General features: G+C 41.8%; 1 protein-coding gene across 3 annotated transcripts in view; it reads right to left on the bottom strand.

Annotated features, from left to right (window-relative positions):
• The window catches only part of fbln2 (fibulin 2), a 98,370-nt gene that overhangs the window by 11,972 nt on the left and 68,637 nt on the right, over nt 1–17,761 (bottom strand). For 2 of the 3 annotated variants that reach the window (XM_036001756.1, XM_031280330.2), the window contains exons 12-17: nt 16,529–16,657; nt 15,043–15,168; nt 12,766–12,882; nt 11,927–12,055; nt 11,507–11,630; nt 5,150–6,566 (exon numbers count right to left, since the gene is read on the bottom strand). In XM_036001756.1, coding sequence (XP_035857649.1) covers nt 6,206–6,566; nt 11,507–11,630; nt 11,927–12,055; nt 12,766–12,882; nt 15,043–15,168; nt 16,529–16,657 — 986 coding nt within the window. In that variant the 3' untranslated portion in view covers nt 5,150–6,205. Of the gene's footprint in view, nt 1–5,149; nt 6,567–11,506; nt 11,631–11,926; nt 12,056–12,765; nt 12,883–15,042; nt 15,169–16,528; nt 16,658–17,761 lie in introns of those variants that run through there. The other variant, XM_036001757.1, reaches the window with a different exon arrangement.

The raw sequence follows: 17,761 nt of genomic DNA on the forward strand, positions 1-17,761 counted from the left end.
TGATGGCTAGCTGCTAGCTAGCTGCTACTTGAAGAAAACGGCAACAGCTAATATTAGACCCAGCACCGGAGGTCTGATCCCCGTGATCTGATCCCGAACCGCCTGTGACTCTCCGCCAGATCAGCTCAACTCAACGGCAGCAACAGAAAGTATGCTGGGATCCGACCTTGGCGCTGTAACAGTTACGTTAATTGTGTAACAGTAACGTTACAGCCGTGAACTGAAAATCTATTATTTCCTGAGCTGGTATCGACTCTTTTCGCGGCAAAGTTGTCTCTCAGCGGGGGGGGGGTTAGTACAAGCATTTAGTGAGAAAAAAGGAGTGAATGTCCCACAAATTGCAACAGAAAATCTAACAAATGTTTATTAGTCATAAAAGTCTCCTGTATAACATATAAGTTCAAGTCCAAGTTGAAAAATACTGAAACACCATTATTTATGCAAATTAGCACATATTTAATTAGACAATGCTATTTGCATAATTAAACATACACGTTCAGAATACTTGTAATACAAGAGAATATTGTCTTAACGTAAATAATCAACTGGTTTAATGGAGATATCTGTTAGTTAAAATATTTCCCCCATTCACCTGTAGTGTCTCTTTAACATGGGCTGCAATGGGAAACTGGCATTACTGATTTCAGTATTTTTCAATACTTTCCACCACTTGGACTTTGTATATGTTATAGAGAAGACTTTTATGAGACTAGATCAGTTGAAAGAGTTTCTGTTGCAATTTGTGTGGGGTCATGTTGCATAATGCCGGTACTAAGAGACGGAGAGTCGGGGGGAGGCAGGGAGAGGGAAATAAATGTGACATGTTGAAATATAAGTCCGCACAAGCATCATCAGAGTAGGGTTCCAAAGCATAGACTGTAAATATTAATATTAACAGTCTATGTTCCAAAGTCATTTTAGCCTGTGCTGAAAGCAGCACTGCTACACTGGCGCTGTTGCATTGGTAATGACAACATCATCCGGCCTCTGAATATAAAAAACAGGCCTTTTTTTGTTTCTATTTTCGAGTGATTTTATTTTTTGTTATGTGAAATAGAAAATTAATATCAAAGCATATTTTTTAAATTTCTCTCATCCCCATTTATTCATTCATTAGCTCAGTCAGTAGGGAGTTGGGTTGGGAACTGGAAGGTTGCTGGTTCAAGTCCCCATATGGACCAAAGTATGGTGGTGGACTGGTAGCTGGAGAGGTGCCAGTTCACCTCCTGTGCTCTTGAGCAGGGCACCGAACCCCCAACTGCTCGGGGCGCTTTTCCCTGGGCAGCTCCCTCATTCTGACCTCTCTCCATTAGTGCATGTAGAGGTACTGAGTAATTCAGGTCTGTGTGTAATAACTCAAGTAGCAGCACGTATCTCGGACTGACATTTCTTACACAAGACCTGACTATAACAATTGACAACTCTGTGGTAGCCCCCACCCAGACTGCTAGAAACCTGGGTGTGACACTTGACGGCTAACTCTCCTTCACTGCCAACATTGCTGCAACCACCCAATCGTGTAGATACATGCTGCAGAACATCAGAAGGATACGTCCCGTTCTAACGCAGAAGGTGGTTCAGGCTCTTGTCATCTCACGTCTAGAAGACTGCAACTCCCTCCTGGTTGGCCTGCCTGCGAGTGCCATCATTTGACATGGTCAAACCCTATACCCCAACCCGCCCACTCCACTCTGCATCAGCCAACCTGCTTGCTGCCCCCTCACAGCGAGGGAGAACTAATCACTCAACGAAATCCCAACTGTTTTCTGTCCAGTCTGTGTGGAATGAGCTCCCTATTGACATCAGGATGGCCGAAAGCCTACGCATCTTCCACCGAAGGCTAAAAACACATCTCTTCAGACTACACCTCGGATAAATATAAAAAAATATATATATTTCTTGAAGCTGCACTTTCATATGGCTCTTTGTAGTTTTGCCTATTTAAAGCTAATGTACTTGCACTTACTACTTGTTGTCTGGAGTTTGAACCTCCAGGGTTGAAAGCACTTAATTGTAAGTCGCTTTGGATAAAAGGGTCAGCTAAATGACATGTAATGTAATGTAATAATGTAATGTAATAACAGAGTGAAAACATTGTAATTTCCCCTTGCGGGATTAATAAAGGAAAAAAAGGAAAAAAATTCCTTGTATTTCAATTTTCAAATTTTGTATTTTCAAATGAAAATCAAACAACCATTCGTTTTTTGTTTTTTAATACCTGTTTATGAAATGAAAATCGAATGACCAAAAGATACACTGACCCATCAACTTGCTTTCTATGTATTCTGACTGATGCTGAACTCTTGGAGAGAACAGGTTGGTTTTGTCTGCAATAAGGTCAATAAATCTCTTGGGATCCTGAGAAAAATAAGAGACTTTGTAGGCTACACAATCAATGTTTCTTAACATTATATTATAGCTAAATGTATCCTTATTTAACATACTGTAATATTGTGTGGGCAAGTACGTTTCATATGTATCTGTCCAAACATATTGTTGCTACAGAAAAAGTTCATTAGACTAGCAATATTCTCCAAAGCTGTTTAGTGGCATTTCTTTAAACCAATCACAATCATCTTGGGCAGCGCTATACCCCGGACACAATGACGGTGCCGCTGCAAAATAGCCTCGGGAAGGAACTTGTTTTGGTGGAACGTGTACGTTCAAAAGTTGTTTTAGTCGTGCAACAGAAAACTCCGATTGGACAGATAGCCTAGCTAGCTGTCTGGATTTACCCTGCAGAGATCTGAGGAGCAGTTAACCATAGTCCTCAGAAATCCACCGGAGTTTAGAACGCCAACACAAAGAGGAAGGTAACGGACATCCGGCCTAAATGAGTGAAATCCGGTGGATTTTCCGGCGGCAACGGAGCAATCCCGGAAGTGAAACGGATATAGACTAACATTCTTCAAACCTGTATATTTGTTTAAAACAAAATATAAAAGAACAGACTTACCTTATAATTTTAGATATTATTTTGCTAACAATTCACATTTCCATAATTATCCAACTAGACAGGCTGAGAATCTTCATCTTCCCTTGAACAAACCATCCCGGGGTCATTTCTCTATCAACCTTCGTGGATCAGTATCAGCAGAAAACTGCACTTTATAATGCAACTGTATTTCAGGAGAATACTGAAAACAGCAGAACTGAGTACACTTTAATATCTGTTTATTTATCGCAAGATATTCAACGTTATCGCATATCGCATATTTTCCTCATATCGTGCAGCTGTAACACACACACACTATTTTGTGGAATGAAAATTTACATTTAATGGATTCCTCTGTGTCATTATCCATGTGATTTTTGAAAAAAAAAGTACTTAGTGAACTGTTGTTTTTATTGTAAACATGGCAACTATTTCTGATTCTCATCCTTCAAATCCGACTCGTGACGGTTTTCCTGCATGTCTTCCCCCCTCTCTCTCCCCTTTTATATCTCAGCTTTCCTGTCCAATAAAGGCAGAAAAATAAAAATAAAAATTAAAGAATGTGACCCAAGGACAACAGTAGGGTTAAAGCACTTTGAATTGCCTTGTTGTTGAAAGGTGCTATAGAAAATCAACTTGGCCTTGGTCAGAGGACACTTTCACCAGTAGATGGAGATGTTGGCTCACTGTTCACACACACACACACACACACACACACACACACACACACACACACACACACACACACACACACACACACACACACACACACACACACACACACAGTGGAAATGATAAACACAGCACCAGTGGAAAGCATTGATGTGGAAAAAGATTGATGTGACCCTGACACAGAATTTGATCTGTGCTATTATTGAGCAAATTTCAACAGTTTGATGATCATTTATTGATTGGTTTGTAGATACAAATGTCACGTGGCAGCCGGCACTGTGCACAGTCTGGAGTTACAACCGCAGACCCATTCATTCCTGCAAAATACAAAAGAATTTGTCTAATTTGTATACACAATTGCATGATTTTAACCCTGAGATAATTATAACACAGTAACAGAGAGAGATACATCCAGAAATAAAGGAAAGAATATGACAACAATAAAATGATCAACAGTTACGCTACATTAATACTTCTCAGTGCTGGAATTGACCATATGTAACTCGTTTAGGTTTTTTCGTGTGAATTGCAACGAATTTTAACACTTACATCTCATCAGATCACATCTTTCAAAAAAAATAAACAGAATACACACCAAATGCAGAACAAAATGTACTTTGAAGGATATGCTACTTTTTTCTAACCACATTAACTAATTTAGGTGGTGGCTTACGGAGGCCCAAAACTGATATGTGTATATATATAATATATATATTTCTATATTTTCTCTTAACCTCCAATCAGTTGGTAAAATAAATCAAAGCTTAATGTATTTAAAACTAAATCAATTTAAACTTGATTTATGTTATTTACAATTTTACTCTTGTATTTATCGCACGCACGCACGCACGCACACACACACACACACACACACACACACACACACACTAGGGCTGCACGATATGAGGAAAATATCTAATTGCAATTATTTTGACTGATATTGCGATTGCGATATGATTCATGATATTGGAGGGAATGATCAATTTTGTATTATTATTCTAATTTTCATTGAAAAACATATTTAAAAAAAAAAATGATTTAAGTGTGATTTTTTGCGAGGATCTGTACCAAACAAAGATTTGTTTCTTTAGTCTGTAGGATAGGACTTATTGGCCGGGACGTCTCTGCAGCACCACAATACTATATTTTAGAATGGTTTGACACATGGTTTGCATTTAACAAATATTGCGCCCCCCCCTGTGATTTGGATATTGCACTAGTCCATATATTCGATAAAATTGCGATTAACTGTGCAGCCCTAACACACACACACACACACACACACACACACACACACACACACACACACACACACACACAAATGGACACAGCCATTTCATTATCATATTAGCACGAGAAAAATAGGCAATGTCATGTGGAGAAGAAAAAAAAGATGATCAAGATAAATGATCACATTTCTGCCAAGACTAATTAATAGAAAAAACTGAGAAGTTGAACTGGTTAGTGGTAAAGGGAAAAAAAGTTAAAAAGCATTTTGCTTTTTCTTACCACCTTAATTGAAAGGAAAAACTACTTATCGATATGATTCATTATTTATTTTTACACTCTATTTTCAACTGTTTAACTAATTCATGTATTCCGTTGTGATTTTGACTAGTCAGTGTTGGGCCTCCACAGCTGACAAGTGCCTTTAACTTCAAGTGGTGCAAAGGTTTATTAGTTTTTTTCAGACTTCCATGAATAACTCTCATAAAAAATAACATTTACAGGGTAGAGGAGGTTAAAGAGCAATTGTTAAAGAGAGCAGAGCAGCACATAAAACACCGAGCCAGACTTGTGCAGTGACCAGCTTGAGCAGACCCTAACACTGGTGCTGCAGAAAAGCTAAATTACATACGCAAATAAGCTTATAATTAGCTGATAAAATACTTTAAATGCTGTAAATACAAGGCTTCTCGGGAAGTATGATTGTCATAGAAGATCTGAAGAAACAAGCAAGATAATCTGAGAAAGACAAGCAAACAGTAACGTCAGAGACACACAACCTGCGAATCGCTGCGAAGCCTAGATTCGTGCGCCTGTCTGTTCACACCAGACCAAATCCTCTCCACTTTACAGAATGTCTCCCTCTCTCTCTGTCTTTCTCCCCATCTGTCTGTCTGTCTCTTTCTCTCTGCATGCCTAATCGCCTGTCTCGCTCTAGACACAGCTGAGAAGTTAAGACAGCCAACGTCCCCAAAAAACTGGGCGTTTTATTTTGAAATGTGTTTTATTTTGTAAAGTATCCGGCTGCGCTGTGGATAGCCTGTGTTTGATAACCTACCTAGCTTGACACATTCGCTTAACAGCTTGTGGAAGAAATAGAAGAGATGGCGAAAGAATAGACGCTTCTCTCCTAAATCGCAAGCGGTGCGAACAACAGGTTGGATAACATGGGCGTCGAAATGAAAATGGCGCTGCTTTGCGTCGCTTCGCAGCGCTTCCGCGGCCGGTGTGTTTTTGGCGTAAGGTCTTTGGCAACATTCTACAAGAATTTCTTTTGATTTTGGGGAGGCATTACAAAAAGAGTCCGCACATATAAAAGTTGAGCACCATATGAAGTTCCCAGTCCCTCTCTCTGTCTGTTTGGCCTTGGTGTTACACAGCACTGGATGTGATGAAGACATAGATCCTGGCAAGGAACGAGGTGAACGTCCCCTGCCTCAGCAGCTTCATCTCCACGTCTATCAGGAAGTCTTTGGGCTCGCGGACCTGTCTCTGCAGGTACACAGCCCCGGTGAAGCTGTTCAGCTTTCTGGTGCTGAAGTAGCCCTCCTCGTTGCCTTTGATGATGCCGATGACAATGTGGTCGCCAGAGTAGGCGGGGGATGGTCCGATTCGGAAAATCTGGGCAGGAATGATGATGTTGGTCTGGAAGCTGAGCTGGTAGTACGTGATGCGTACAGGAGAGTTCTGACAGTCTAAGGAGTTGCTGGGACAGCTGATCCGCTCACATCGTCTGAAAACGAATCAAGAAAGAGAGAGAGAAAAAGAAGAGGGTCGATGGGCACGGCAAAATTTAGAGACTAGGTACTTTGGGTGTATTAAAAGACAATATACTGGAACAGTATGTGTGTTTTATTGGGAAAAAAACAAATATATTAAGTATCTTTCTTCCTGTCAAGCTTGGTTGCGCGTCCTGCTACATTTGTTTCCGGTGTGGATCCAAAAGCCCAAAATAGTCTTTGCTCACGTCATTGTACAGTTTAAGATATACAGTACATCGACCCCACTGGTCAAAGGTTAGGCTGTCTAGAATTAGACCAGAGTTAGACCCCACAAGCGACAGATGTAAACAAGGCCCTGCAAACCTATTACATATGTTTTAGACATGTCCAAGACTACATCATTTCTGCCAATCAATTTTCAATACTCTTCTGAAATACTGAAGGAGCCAATTGATCCATCCCCTCTTACTGCTGCGCTTGGTGTTATATCACAGGTAGTCTATAGCCACGACGTTCCACTTCCAGGATTGATACGGTGCCGCAGGAAATGTCTTTTCGCCGATGTCCGTTACCTATCGCTTTCTTTGTGTTTGAATTTTAAACTCCGGTGGATTTATGAGGACTAAGGTTAACAGACCGTCCAATCTGAGTTTTCTCTTACACGACTAAAACTACTTTTGAACGTACACATGTTCCACCAAAACAAGTTCCTTCCAGAGACTATGTTGCAGCGGCTCCGTGCGGAGCTTAGGGACGCCCATGACGATTGTGAATGGTTTAAAGAAATACCAATAAACCAGAGCACGTTTTTCTCCCATCCTGGCATGCTGTGTGGACTAGCTAGACCCTCCTCCGCAGCGATGTGGAGGAAGGTCTGGCAAAGCAAGACTATATCATAGGATATGCATTTAAGTAATAGGAAGTGCAACATGCTGGCCTATTGCACTCTGTTGGCCAGGCGACTCACTCTCTTCAAAGACCCTCTACCCCCTTTGTATTCTCAGTGGATTAAAGAAGTTACGCAATATCTTAAACTAGAGAAGATAAGACACTCCCTCTCTCTCTAAGGGTCTGTTTTGACTGCTGCTATTTGGCAGCTTTCCTTGAAATTTTATAGAACAAATGGAAGCAAAAAACAAACCCCATAATACATTGTATATTACTCTGTTGTTAGTGATTTTTCTTTTTTTATGTCATTCTCCTTTATGGGTAAATATATAAAGGGATTGGCCTTAATTTACTGTAGAAGTGTGGGTAGATGTTTGCATTTTGTTTATATCTTGTACACTCTGAGAATCTTTAATAAGCAGACCTTGATCTTTTGCATGATCCTCCTCCAGTATTGTGTATGTGGTGTGCTGTCTTCCCTCATGACTATGGCTATGAATAGTGTGTGAGGGGCTGTGTGTGTCCTTGCTGCTACAGAGATTAACACAGCGCTATAGAGATGGAGAGGGATGACGTGTTCATGGCCCATCAGCCAAATAAAAGGATGCAGACGCTCTTGGGCCTTGGGTCAGGGTGTTATACTACCCCCTAAAGTTTCTGGCGGTGCAAACGTTAACACAACTCCTATAAGCGAACAATAAACGGTAAAGGAGATATAATATAGAAACTAAACTTCAAACCACAGAGATTTAGTTAGAAGCTCTAAACGTACTGAGAGCTGAACACACTGACACTTTTAAAAACCGTTTTCTCTTGTCCAGGTCCCTGCGCCCAGACATACATCCTTATTTTTAGGTTTATGTAATGCTGTCGCGCAAAGAAAGGTTACATCCTTTGGCACACGGAGAGACTGTATAGCAGAGCTTTTTTCATTGGTCATTGAACGTTTCTAATGTAGGATTTATGTGAGAGTAACAACTGAAATGTATACACTCACACACAATCAGCCTATATGCAAACTGAATGATGTATGTGGTTATTTGCGTATAGAGTGGGAAAGTGAGATCCGATCACCAGCGGTCACTTAGAACACATTTGGAGACACATTCTGCTGCCACGTGTCAACTAGTTTTGCATTACCAGAGCTTACCCCACAGTGCTGTGGGGTAAGCTCTGTCTGCTGCACACATCCTTCGCAGGATAGGACGCTGTGGGTTGTTTGCATTTCTTTAAACCAATCCCAATCATCTTGGGCGGCACTAAGCTCTGGACGCAGCGACGGTGGCTCTGCAAAATAGTTTCGGGAAGGAACTTGTTTTGGTGGAAAATTTGCACCCCCCAAAAAAAACGCCACATACAATATTAAATTAAGTTAACTGATCACACAATACAGTAACGTGAGCTATTTAAATTAAATGGATACATGGTTAAACCTCATTTGCTCTTACCAGTGTATCGCCCTTTGTAACGTTACGTTGTCCACAGCAATTCTGACACAATCGGTCCCAAAACGTCCCAGTTAGTAAATGCCGTAACGTTAAACATATTCTTCGTAAATCTTAACCCTAATCCCCAGAAGAAGAAAAAACAAGCAGGCCTGCCTTGTTGCACGATCCAAATTTTCTTCAAAACTTGCCATTTTCAGCATGTAGCTTGTTGTTGTTTCCCGAAACGAACAGAGTTTTGCATAGCGAGGGATGTTCTACAGGAAATGAACTGTTGTAGATCCCGACTAGGTGTGAACTAACGTACTTAGAGCTGTCCACTTGTGATCCGATCACTCAGGACAGATTTTAATTCTAGGTGGAAATAGGAAATCTGTGCAGCAGATAAAATGTAGCAATACAATGCCGTTGGAGAAAGAAGGCATCCTCCAGTGGCCACTTACACGGCTTTCCTTGTCTGTGTTCTGATGCTCTGTGACTGCTTATCCATTACACATTAAAATTTACAGCCCGGACTAAAGCTTGATGTAGTGCACCGTAAAATTTGCACAGCTCATGCCAAAAGTGTCTTGGAACCTGCACTAATAAATCTCAGTCACTAAAGGCAGACCAGGAGGAGTTTTAAGCCGTGCGGCCATGGCTGCAAAGTCTACTCATGAATGAAAGATGTCTCTCTACGCTGAGCCAAGCCACGCTACGCCACGCCACGTCACACTGATGTTAGTAAGGTGTCTCTTGATAACATTGATACGACTGGGTAAGACTCCGGGTTGAGTGGAGGGTGTGTGTGCTGTTTCTGTCCACTGGAGCGTAGAGTGGGGAGAGCTGCTGATCAAAGCCAACTGACTACATCATACAGCTCGATGGGAGTCATGCTGGGTAACCAGACAGCCTCTACAGCTGCCACAGGTTCACAGCTAACAAGACCCTTCTGTGCAGCACACTGCAGCGAAAGGACTTGGATGTACAGTACTTCTCATTAGAGGAGCACAGGCAGAGAGGAACTAAGGGGAAACCTATCAAAGAATCTCACAGACACAAGCCAATGCTTAAAGGTGGAGTAGGAAGGATTGTGAAGATCCAGGCCAACAATGTCAACATCGACAACTTCTCAGTCCCTCCCCCCTTTCTGCTAAAGCCCAAAACGGTCTCCTAAGCCCCTCCCCCCACAAGGATGAATACGTGTGTATGAACAGTGACTGACACACAGTTAGACACCCCCCCCCGGCCCTGATTGGTGTAAATGAACCTACAGGCTGTAGGTGAAGCCAGAGGAGCTGGATTTTTTTTTTAATGACCTGCTTCATGTAGTTCTACTGGAACATAGGGTCAGTTTCAGCAAATATGACAGAACGTTTTATAAGTCTTACCTACTGCACCTTTAAAGGGACAGTATGTCAGATTTTAAATTCCCAGGATACTGCAAAATAACTTTAATATTCGTTTCACCATGGTGTCGGCGACGCAGGCAGATGCGGCAGCCAGTCATACACTTTGCTACAGGAAGAAAGTAGAACTACAATTCCAGGAGGGCAACCCTAGAAGCATGTGATGTACATGTCGTTTATACCAATAACACATAGAAAATGCTTTGCAAAGGTTTAACTTAAATGAAAAAAAGGCAACATTCGAGCAAAAATGTTTAAGGATTCTCCAGATGCTCAAGAATTCCCAGGGTTTATCATAAGCCTATCTCTCCTGACAGAGACGTGGCCCTTTTTGGATGCTCAGAGGACTCTTTAATCCTCCCTCTACACATTCAAACAGCTTTATTGATGGGCATGGTTCTGGCAAAAAAAACTAATTCTTACGGACTGGAAAACATCAAATCCACCACGTTTCAGAAACTGGCTACGTGGACTTGTTTCAGTGATCCACCTGGAGAAACTGCGGACTAAGTATTCAAAACATCAGCATTAATGGATCGAATCCTGGGGCCCCTTTTTGCAATATCTGGGTCCAATTTAATTATATGCATACTACAGGACATTTTTGGGTTTTGGTTTTCTTGACTTTGGGTTAAGATATATACTTGTAATTCTCCCCCACGTGTGTGTGTGTGTGTGTGTGTGTGTGTGTGTGTGTGTGTGTGGGCTTGTTGTGTTTAACTATATTCGTATACTTGTGGGGTCCACAGCTCGTATACAGCTTTGTGGGGCCAAAATGCTGGACCCCACAACTTTAAAGGGCTGTTTGAGGGTTAAGACTTGGTTTTAGGATTAGGGTTAGAATTAGGTTATGGTTAGGGTGAGGGTAAGGGTTAAGGTTAGGCATTTAGTTGTGATGGTGAAGGTTAGGGTAAGGGGCTAGGGAATGCATTATGTCAATGACGGGTCCCCACAAAGATAGTGCCACAAACTGTGTGTGCTGTGTGTGTGTGTGTGTGTGTGTGTGTGTGTGTGTGTGTGTGTGTGTGTGTGTGTGTGTGTGTGCGTGTATGTGTGTGTGTGTGTGTGTGTGTGTGTGTGTGTGTGTGTGTGTGTGTGTGTGTGTGTGTGTGTGTGTGTATGTATACGTGTGTATGGGAGTATGCTAGTTTGTATTTTGGGTGTTGATTTTTAAATATTTTTTTCATATGTTGTCAATTCTGCAGATGCTGAGAGAAAAACGTGACTCACATGTCTGACACCTTCTTGTAGTTGTGAGGGCAGGCAAAGGAGAGACATCTGAAGCCTCCCTGGAGGTTATAGCAGGTCTGTCCATATGAACAGTTGTGGGCGGCAGTTGTGCACTCGTCAATATCTGGAAATAAATAAATAATAAAGAAATAAGCAGTTTGATTTTGAACAGTATTCTTTTTTTTTTTTTTGCTCCGATTCATATCACATCATTTTGAACGTAACTCATTCATCTTCAGAAACAGATTTGACACAGTTTGACAATTATAATAAAGAGCTAGAAAATTTCACAAAAAATGTTGACAGTGTGAATGCTACTTGGTGCACATCCCAAGTTAGCCTGGCAGTATGTTTTTACAGCCAGTCTCTCCCAACTATCTTTTTGGTGCCGGACCATAACACTGTTCACTGAGGCCTCACCTTTGCAGGTGCGTCCATTGGCCGACATGACGTATCCATTAGCAGGACAGGCACACTGGTAGCTGCCAGCAACGTTCACACACTTGAAGGTACAAAGGTTCCCGATGCTCTGGGAGCACTCATCAATATCTGTTAAAAGAGACAAACATCTCAGATTAGAGCCCTGGATGGAAGCCGAAGGCAGGTTCTTTATCTCTCTCTCTGTGTTTGTGTGTGTGTGATCGCTATGACTGTGCAAATGTGTTTTCCTGTCTGGGGATTAGCGACAGGAGCTAGCTCAAGGCCCTCTCAGCCAAGACACAATTAAATCTGTTACTGGTGACAAGAGTCATGCTGCTGTTCTCCGCATTCATGGAAACACTGTGATATGATTTGGCTCAATGAGACTTCATATAAGCAATTTGAGTTATTATAGGATATTAAAACTCCTTCACCCATTCGGCCCTGACAGAAAAGTGTCCACTGTATTTGCCTTATTCTGTTTCCCTGAATATATCACGACTCAAAACTATTTCCAATGCTTTCTCAAGATCTGACATCTCTCTCTCTCTCTCTCCACCTCCCCCCCACATACAGCCCACCAGGTTTCTGCCTGCTAAGAGGAGGAAGCAGTTTCTCCTCGCCGCTGTCACACCAAATGCTTCCTCTTCAGGGTGATTGTTGGGTCTCTGTAAATTAAAGAGTGGTCTATCTGTAAAGTGTCCTGAGATAACTCCTGTTATGATTTGACACCCTGAACTGAATTGAACTGTAAGTCCAATGTTCCCTCTCCTTTTCAATTTGTTTTGGTTCTCCACCAACTCTACCAGTCTCTACCTAGTATCTTTGGTAGAAAATACCTTCACAGGTGTGTCCGTCCTCTTTCAGGTAGTAGCCTTGGCGACAGTAGCATTGGTATGAGCTGTAGATGTTGGCGCACTCCTGGCCACACGGGTTTTTGTCACATTCATTTACATCTAAGTACAGAAAAGAGAAGACGAGATTAGAATTCTTCCTGTTTTTCATATTCTTAAAGGGATAAGGCCGGCATTATTCTGTATTTTTCTTGTTGTCAACAAATCCTATCAAAATGGACTACATTTAAAAATGTGTTACCTTATCTCAATACTCTCTAATGGCCCAAAGCCCACTGATTCCCTCAGGAGACATACGTCTTCAGATGACGACTAATACACATTTGGGGCCCTATTTTAATGATCTAAGCGCACGGCGTGAAACGCCTGGAGCAGGTGTGTTTAGGGCGTGTCCAAATCCACTTTTGCTAGTTTGACGGCAGAAAACAGGGTCCGTGCGCCGGGTGCATGGTTCTAAAGGGTTGTACTTAGTGTCTTCATTAATCAGAGGTGTGTTTTGGGCGTAACATGCAATAAACCAATCAGAGATCATCTCCCATTCCCTTTAAAAGCCAGGCGCGTTTGGACCTTGGAGCATTGCTATTATGATGGCGGATTTGCTAGGCAGGAAGGAGAGATTTTCAGGAGAAGAAACTGATCTGCTTGTGCGTGAAGTGAAAGCGCACGAGCAGATCATATATGGCATGAGCACTATGTCACCAAAACTCCACTAGGTGAAGCAGGCGTGGGAGATGGCTTGAAATGCTATGCTATTGACTTTAGACCAGGTTTTTGTTGGTCAATGGTGCGATCACTTCCCGCTGCATCAAGATAGCAATACGCCCAGAATGCACCTGAACACACCTCCCTGTAAGACCAGCACGCCCAGAATGCACCTGAACACACCTCCCTGTAAGACCAGCACGCCCAGAATGCACCTGAACACACCTCCCTGTAAGACCAGCACGCCCATGGGCCACAGATGGGTGCAGGTTAGGGCTGGGCGATATGGAGAAAATCAAATATCACGATATTTTTGACCAAATACCTCGATATCAATACCGCAATATTGTAGTGTTGACTATTGGTGCTTTCACAATATATTTACACAATGAGATTTTTTATAAATAATCATCAGTTATGTGGATATAATGACTAAGTGGGTAAAGGCAAATAATAGAACAGTTACAACAGTCTGGTAAGTTCAGAAAATGACCACACACATGATCACTTTACTATAATGCAGCCTTTAAAACCAGGAAAAGACAACACTTATGTCATATTACGATATCCAAAATCTAAGACGATATCTAGTCTCATATCATGATATCAATATAATATCGATATATTTCCCAGCTCTAGCGCAGGTGCATTTGCTATTTAAACGACGTAGGCATTGGACGGGAAATTTGACAACTGCGTCGGTTTTAAACTAGCAAAGACACTTGCGTCGGGCCATGCGCTGCACTGTGCTGGGTGCAAGACAGGGCCCTTAGTGTTCTAATGAGTATTTAAGGTAGCAGGACGTATGTGGGATTAAGTCAAAATAAACTACAGTGTGTGTGTTTGTTAATTATAATGGAAATATGGAAATATGAACATAATGTCAGCCTCATCCTTTGATGTAACAAATAAACACAATTTCAACAGACAACTAAATGAGCACCACCCACAGAAACATCATCAGAAGGAAAAGGGAATTTCCTGCAGTGATTTCTAGTGCGCCGTCACGGAAGGCTTGTATCATGTGGACGCGCCGTTTTGTTGTCATTACTTAGAATTCCTCATGGGGTCGGCAGAAACTACGCACTATAACTTTAAAATATTCCACATCTTTCAAACATTATTGGTATTATTCAACTTTTGAATGACATTCATACTGATTAAACCCATTCCCACTTTTCAACTCATCCTACTTCTTCACCTACTTCTTACACGTTCAAGCCAGCAATCCACTCTAGACTCAGCCATTCAACATCCAGCATTCACACCGCATTTTCTTCAGAAATTGCATTCTCTAGTTATGTATGCACTCTCAGACACCTCCGCCATGGAGACTAAATTAAATTCCAAGAGAATACAGTTTTTGTGAAACAAACACTTACAAAGACTCATAATTTTATCAATATACATAATCTCCAAAGTCTGTGCGAAGGCTGCATTTTGCTCTCCCCAGAGGCATATCTCTATGCCTTGAGTTCTTCAAGGTAAATAACAGTCCATGTAAACAACGTGGCATTTAAATTCTCGATATGTTAGAGAGAAAAAAACAGTCTAGCTTACCTTCACAGTTCTTGCCATCAAATGCTAGGGAGAAGCCGGCTGTGCATGAGCAGTGGTAGGAGCCTGGGGTGTTTTCACAGGTCTGGGCACACAGCCTGCCAGGATAGCGCCAGCACTCATTTACATCTGTCAGTGCAGAGTAGGAGCTATTAGATAGCAGACAGATACCTCGGGCCGCTATGGACTCAACACCAGTTCTCATACAGACACACACCAGTGATGTTTAGAGTAGGGCTGCTCGATTATGGAAAAACTCCTAATCACAACTATTTTGGTAATTTGCCTTCATACTTTTCCCGTTTGAACTTTTCTCTTGAAAGAGTTTACTTGCAAAACGTAATGTTCAAAAGAATTGTTTTGATTACATTCTTGGTGATCGAGCTGAAATCAAAATCTCTAATCATCAGCAAAAGACTGATAGAAAGAGTACCCCCTGTCCTAGTTACTCAAATCTGACATTTTTTTTGGCTCTGTGCAGTGAAGTCGAACTGAGCCAGTGATGTGTTCTGCCTCCAGCGCAGATCTGGCTTCAATAACTGTTTGGACGACTAAACCGCCGATCTGGCACAATGTTATGTTATGTTATTGTATGTGGAGTGTTGAAAATTGTAATTGAAATGAAAAAAAACAACAAAAACAACAACTCCATTGTGCTCGTCACCTGCTCTTAGTTATGCTGTTATAGGTCTAGATTGCCGGGGGACTCCCTTTGACACACTGATCTCCTCTCTCTTTCCATCTGCGTGCATTCATGTCCCGGTAATGCTTGTTACTAACTTATCTCCGGGGAGCTTATTCCCCGGAGTCCTTATGTTTTCTTGCCCCACAGTTTTCCTTGGATAGGGATGGCACCTAAATCATGGTTACAGCTGCTGTGTCTTGCTCGACGCCCTGCTGTGCCCTACTACGCTCCGTAACGCCCTGCTAAGCCCTGCTATGCCCTACTATGCCCCGCAATGCCCTGCTACACTCTGCAACGCTCCACTAAGCCCTGTTATGCCCTACTATTTCCCGCAACGCCCTGCTACACTCCGCAACGCCCCACTAAGCCCTGCTATGCCCTACTATGCCCTGCATCGCCCCGCTACGCCCTGAGCTGCTACAACTATTATTTCTAGCCATAGTTCCACCATCTTTATTGTTACTATAACTGCCACTGTTCACCATTCCAACTGCTATAATTATTATGAATCATATTTCTCTATATCTGTATATCTGTGTCAGTGTCTGTGTCTAGACCGGCAGTGACAGATGCCGCCCACAAAGAGTCAGGGTCTGTCCTAGGGTTTCTGCCTAAAAGGAAGTCTTTCCTCGCCACTGTCACACCAAATGCTTGCTCGTGGGAAGTTGTTGGGTCTTTATAAATTATAGAGGGTGGTCTAGACCTACTCCATCTGTAAAGTGTTCTTGAGATAACTCTTGTTATGATTTGATATTATAAATAAAATTGAATTGAATCTCACAGACCTGACACGGCGATACGTACCGCTGCAGACTTTGCGGAGGGCGTCATACTGGTAGCCCGTCTGACAGTCACAGCGGTAGGTGCCAGGGAGGTTGTGACAGATCTGGCCCACTCCACAGCGGTGCGTCCCCATCTGACACTCATCAGTGTCTGGACAGGCAGAGAGAAAGATAGAGTACCTGAGCACCGATCCTCTCGGCACCTGACTGAGTCTAACGTCAACACATCCAAACAGTGATCATTGATAAATTAATGATTACAGAAATGATTGGAGTAATTTATGATGCCAAACGGTTATCAGTGTAGTTGAAATATTTGGGTTAAGAACGGTTGGTCGGACATCGAGGCTGTCACCTCGGGCTCTGGGAAATTGTGATTGTTTTGTTTTTTTCCTATTGGTTGATCAATAGATCAGAGGTGCAATGGTTAATCGATTAGTTGTCAACTATTAAATTAATCTGCAACTATTTTGGTAATTGATTAATCGGTTTGAGTCATTTTTTATGAAAAAAGGCTAAACATTCTCTGATTCCAGCTTCCTAAATGTGAGTATTTTCTAGTGTCTTCAATCGTCTGTGACAGTAAACTCAATATCTTTGAGTTGACATTTGAGGACTGCGTCTTGGGCTGATAATAATAATAATGAAGTTAAGCTGCTGTTCCTCGTCTCTGGAGACGCACTTACAGATGAAGCTGCGTGTCCGACAGCAGCTCTGTTATGTTCACATTTACGAGAACGTTATTAATATTTCCCTCCTTACTTATGTATTATTTCACACCCACTATTAATCACAATTTTAATTTATATGATCTGACTGGCCCGAACCGTGGATTAACCACGGGGTATAACTCTATATATATTTAAGGGCTGTCAATCGATTAAAAAAATGAATCTAATTAATTACATACTCTGTAATTAATCGTAATTAATCACGTACATAATTAACGGTGCCTGAACCGATACTTTTTAAGAAAGTAAAAAAAGAAAAGAAAAAAAAAGGGTACTAAACAACAGTTGGTGACATTAAAGAGCGGCTTGTCTATTGCTAAGGCCATATGGTCAAAATTAAATGATTTAATAATAATGTGTAACAATAACAATAACTTATTTCACTAGTAAATTGCTGTTGAACGACAAAAACAACCACCGTTTAGCGTTAGCTGTCAGCATTTTAACCGTTTTTTATCCAGCTACTAGCTAGCGGTAGGCTAACGTTAGCTGCTGTTGAGTATAGTGTTAACTAGCGTCACGTG

The sequence above is a fragment of the Sander lucioperca genome, chromosome 6 (assembly GCF_008315115.2).
Source record: "Sander lucioperca isolate FBNREF2018 chromosome 6, SLUC_FBN_1.2, whole genome shotgun sequence".
NCBI lineage: Eukaryota > Metazoa > Chordata > Actinopteri > Perciformes > Percidae > Sander > Sander lucioperca.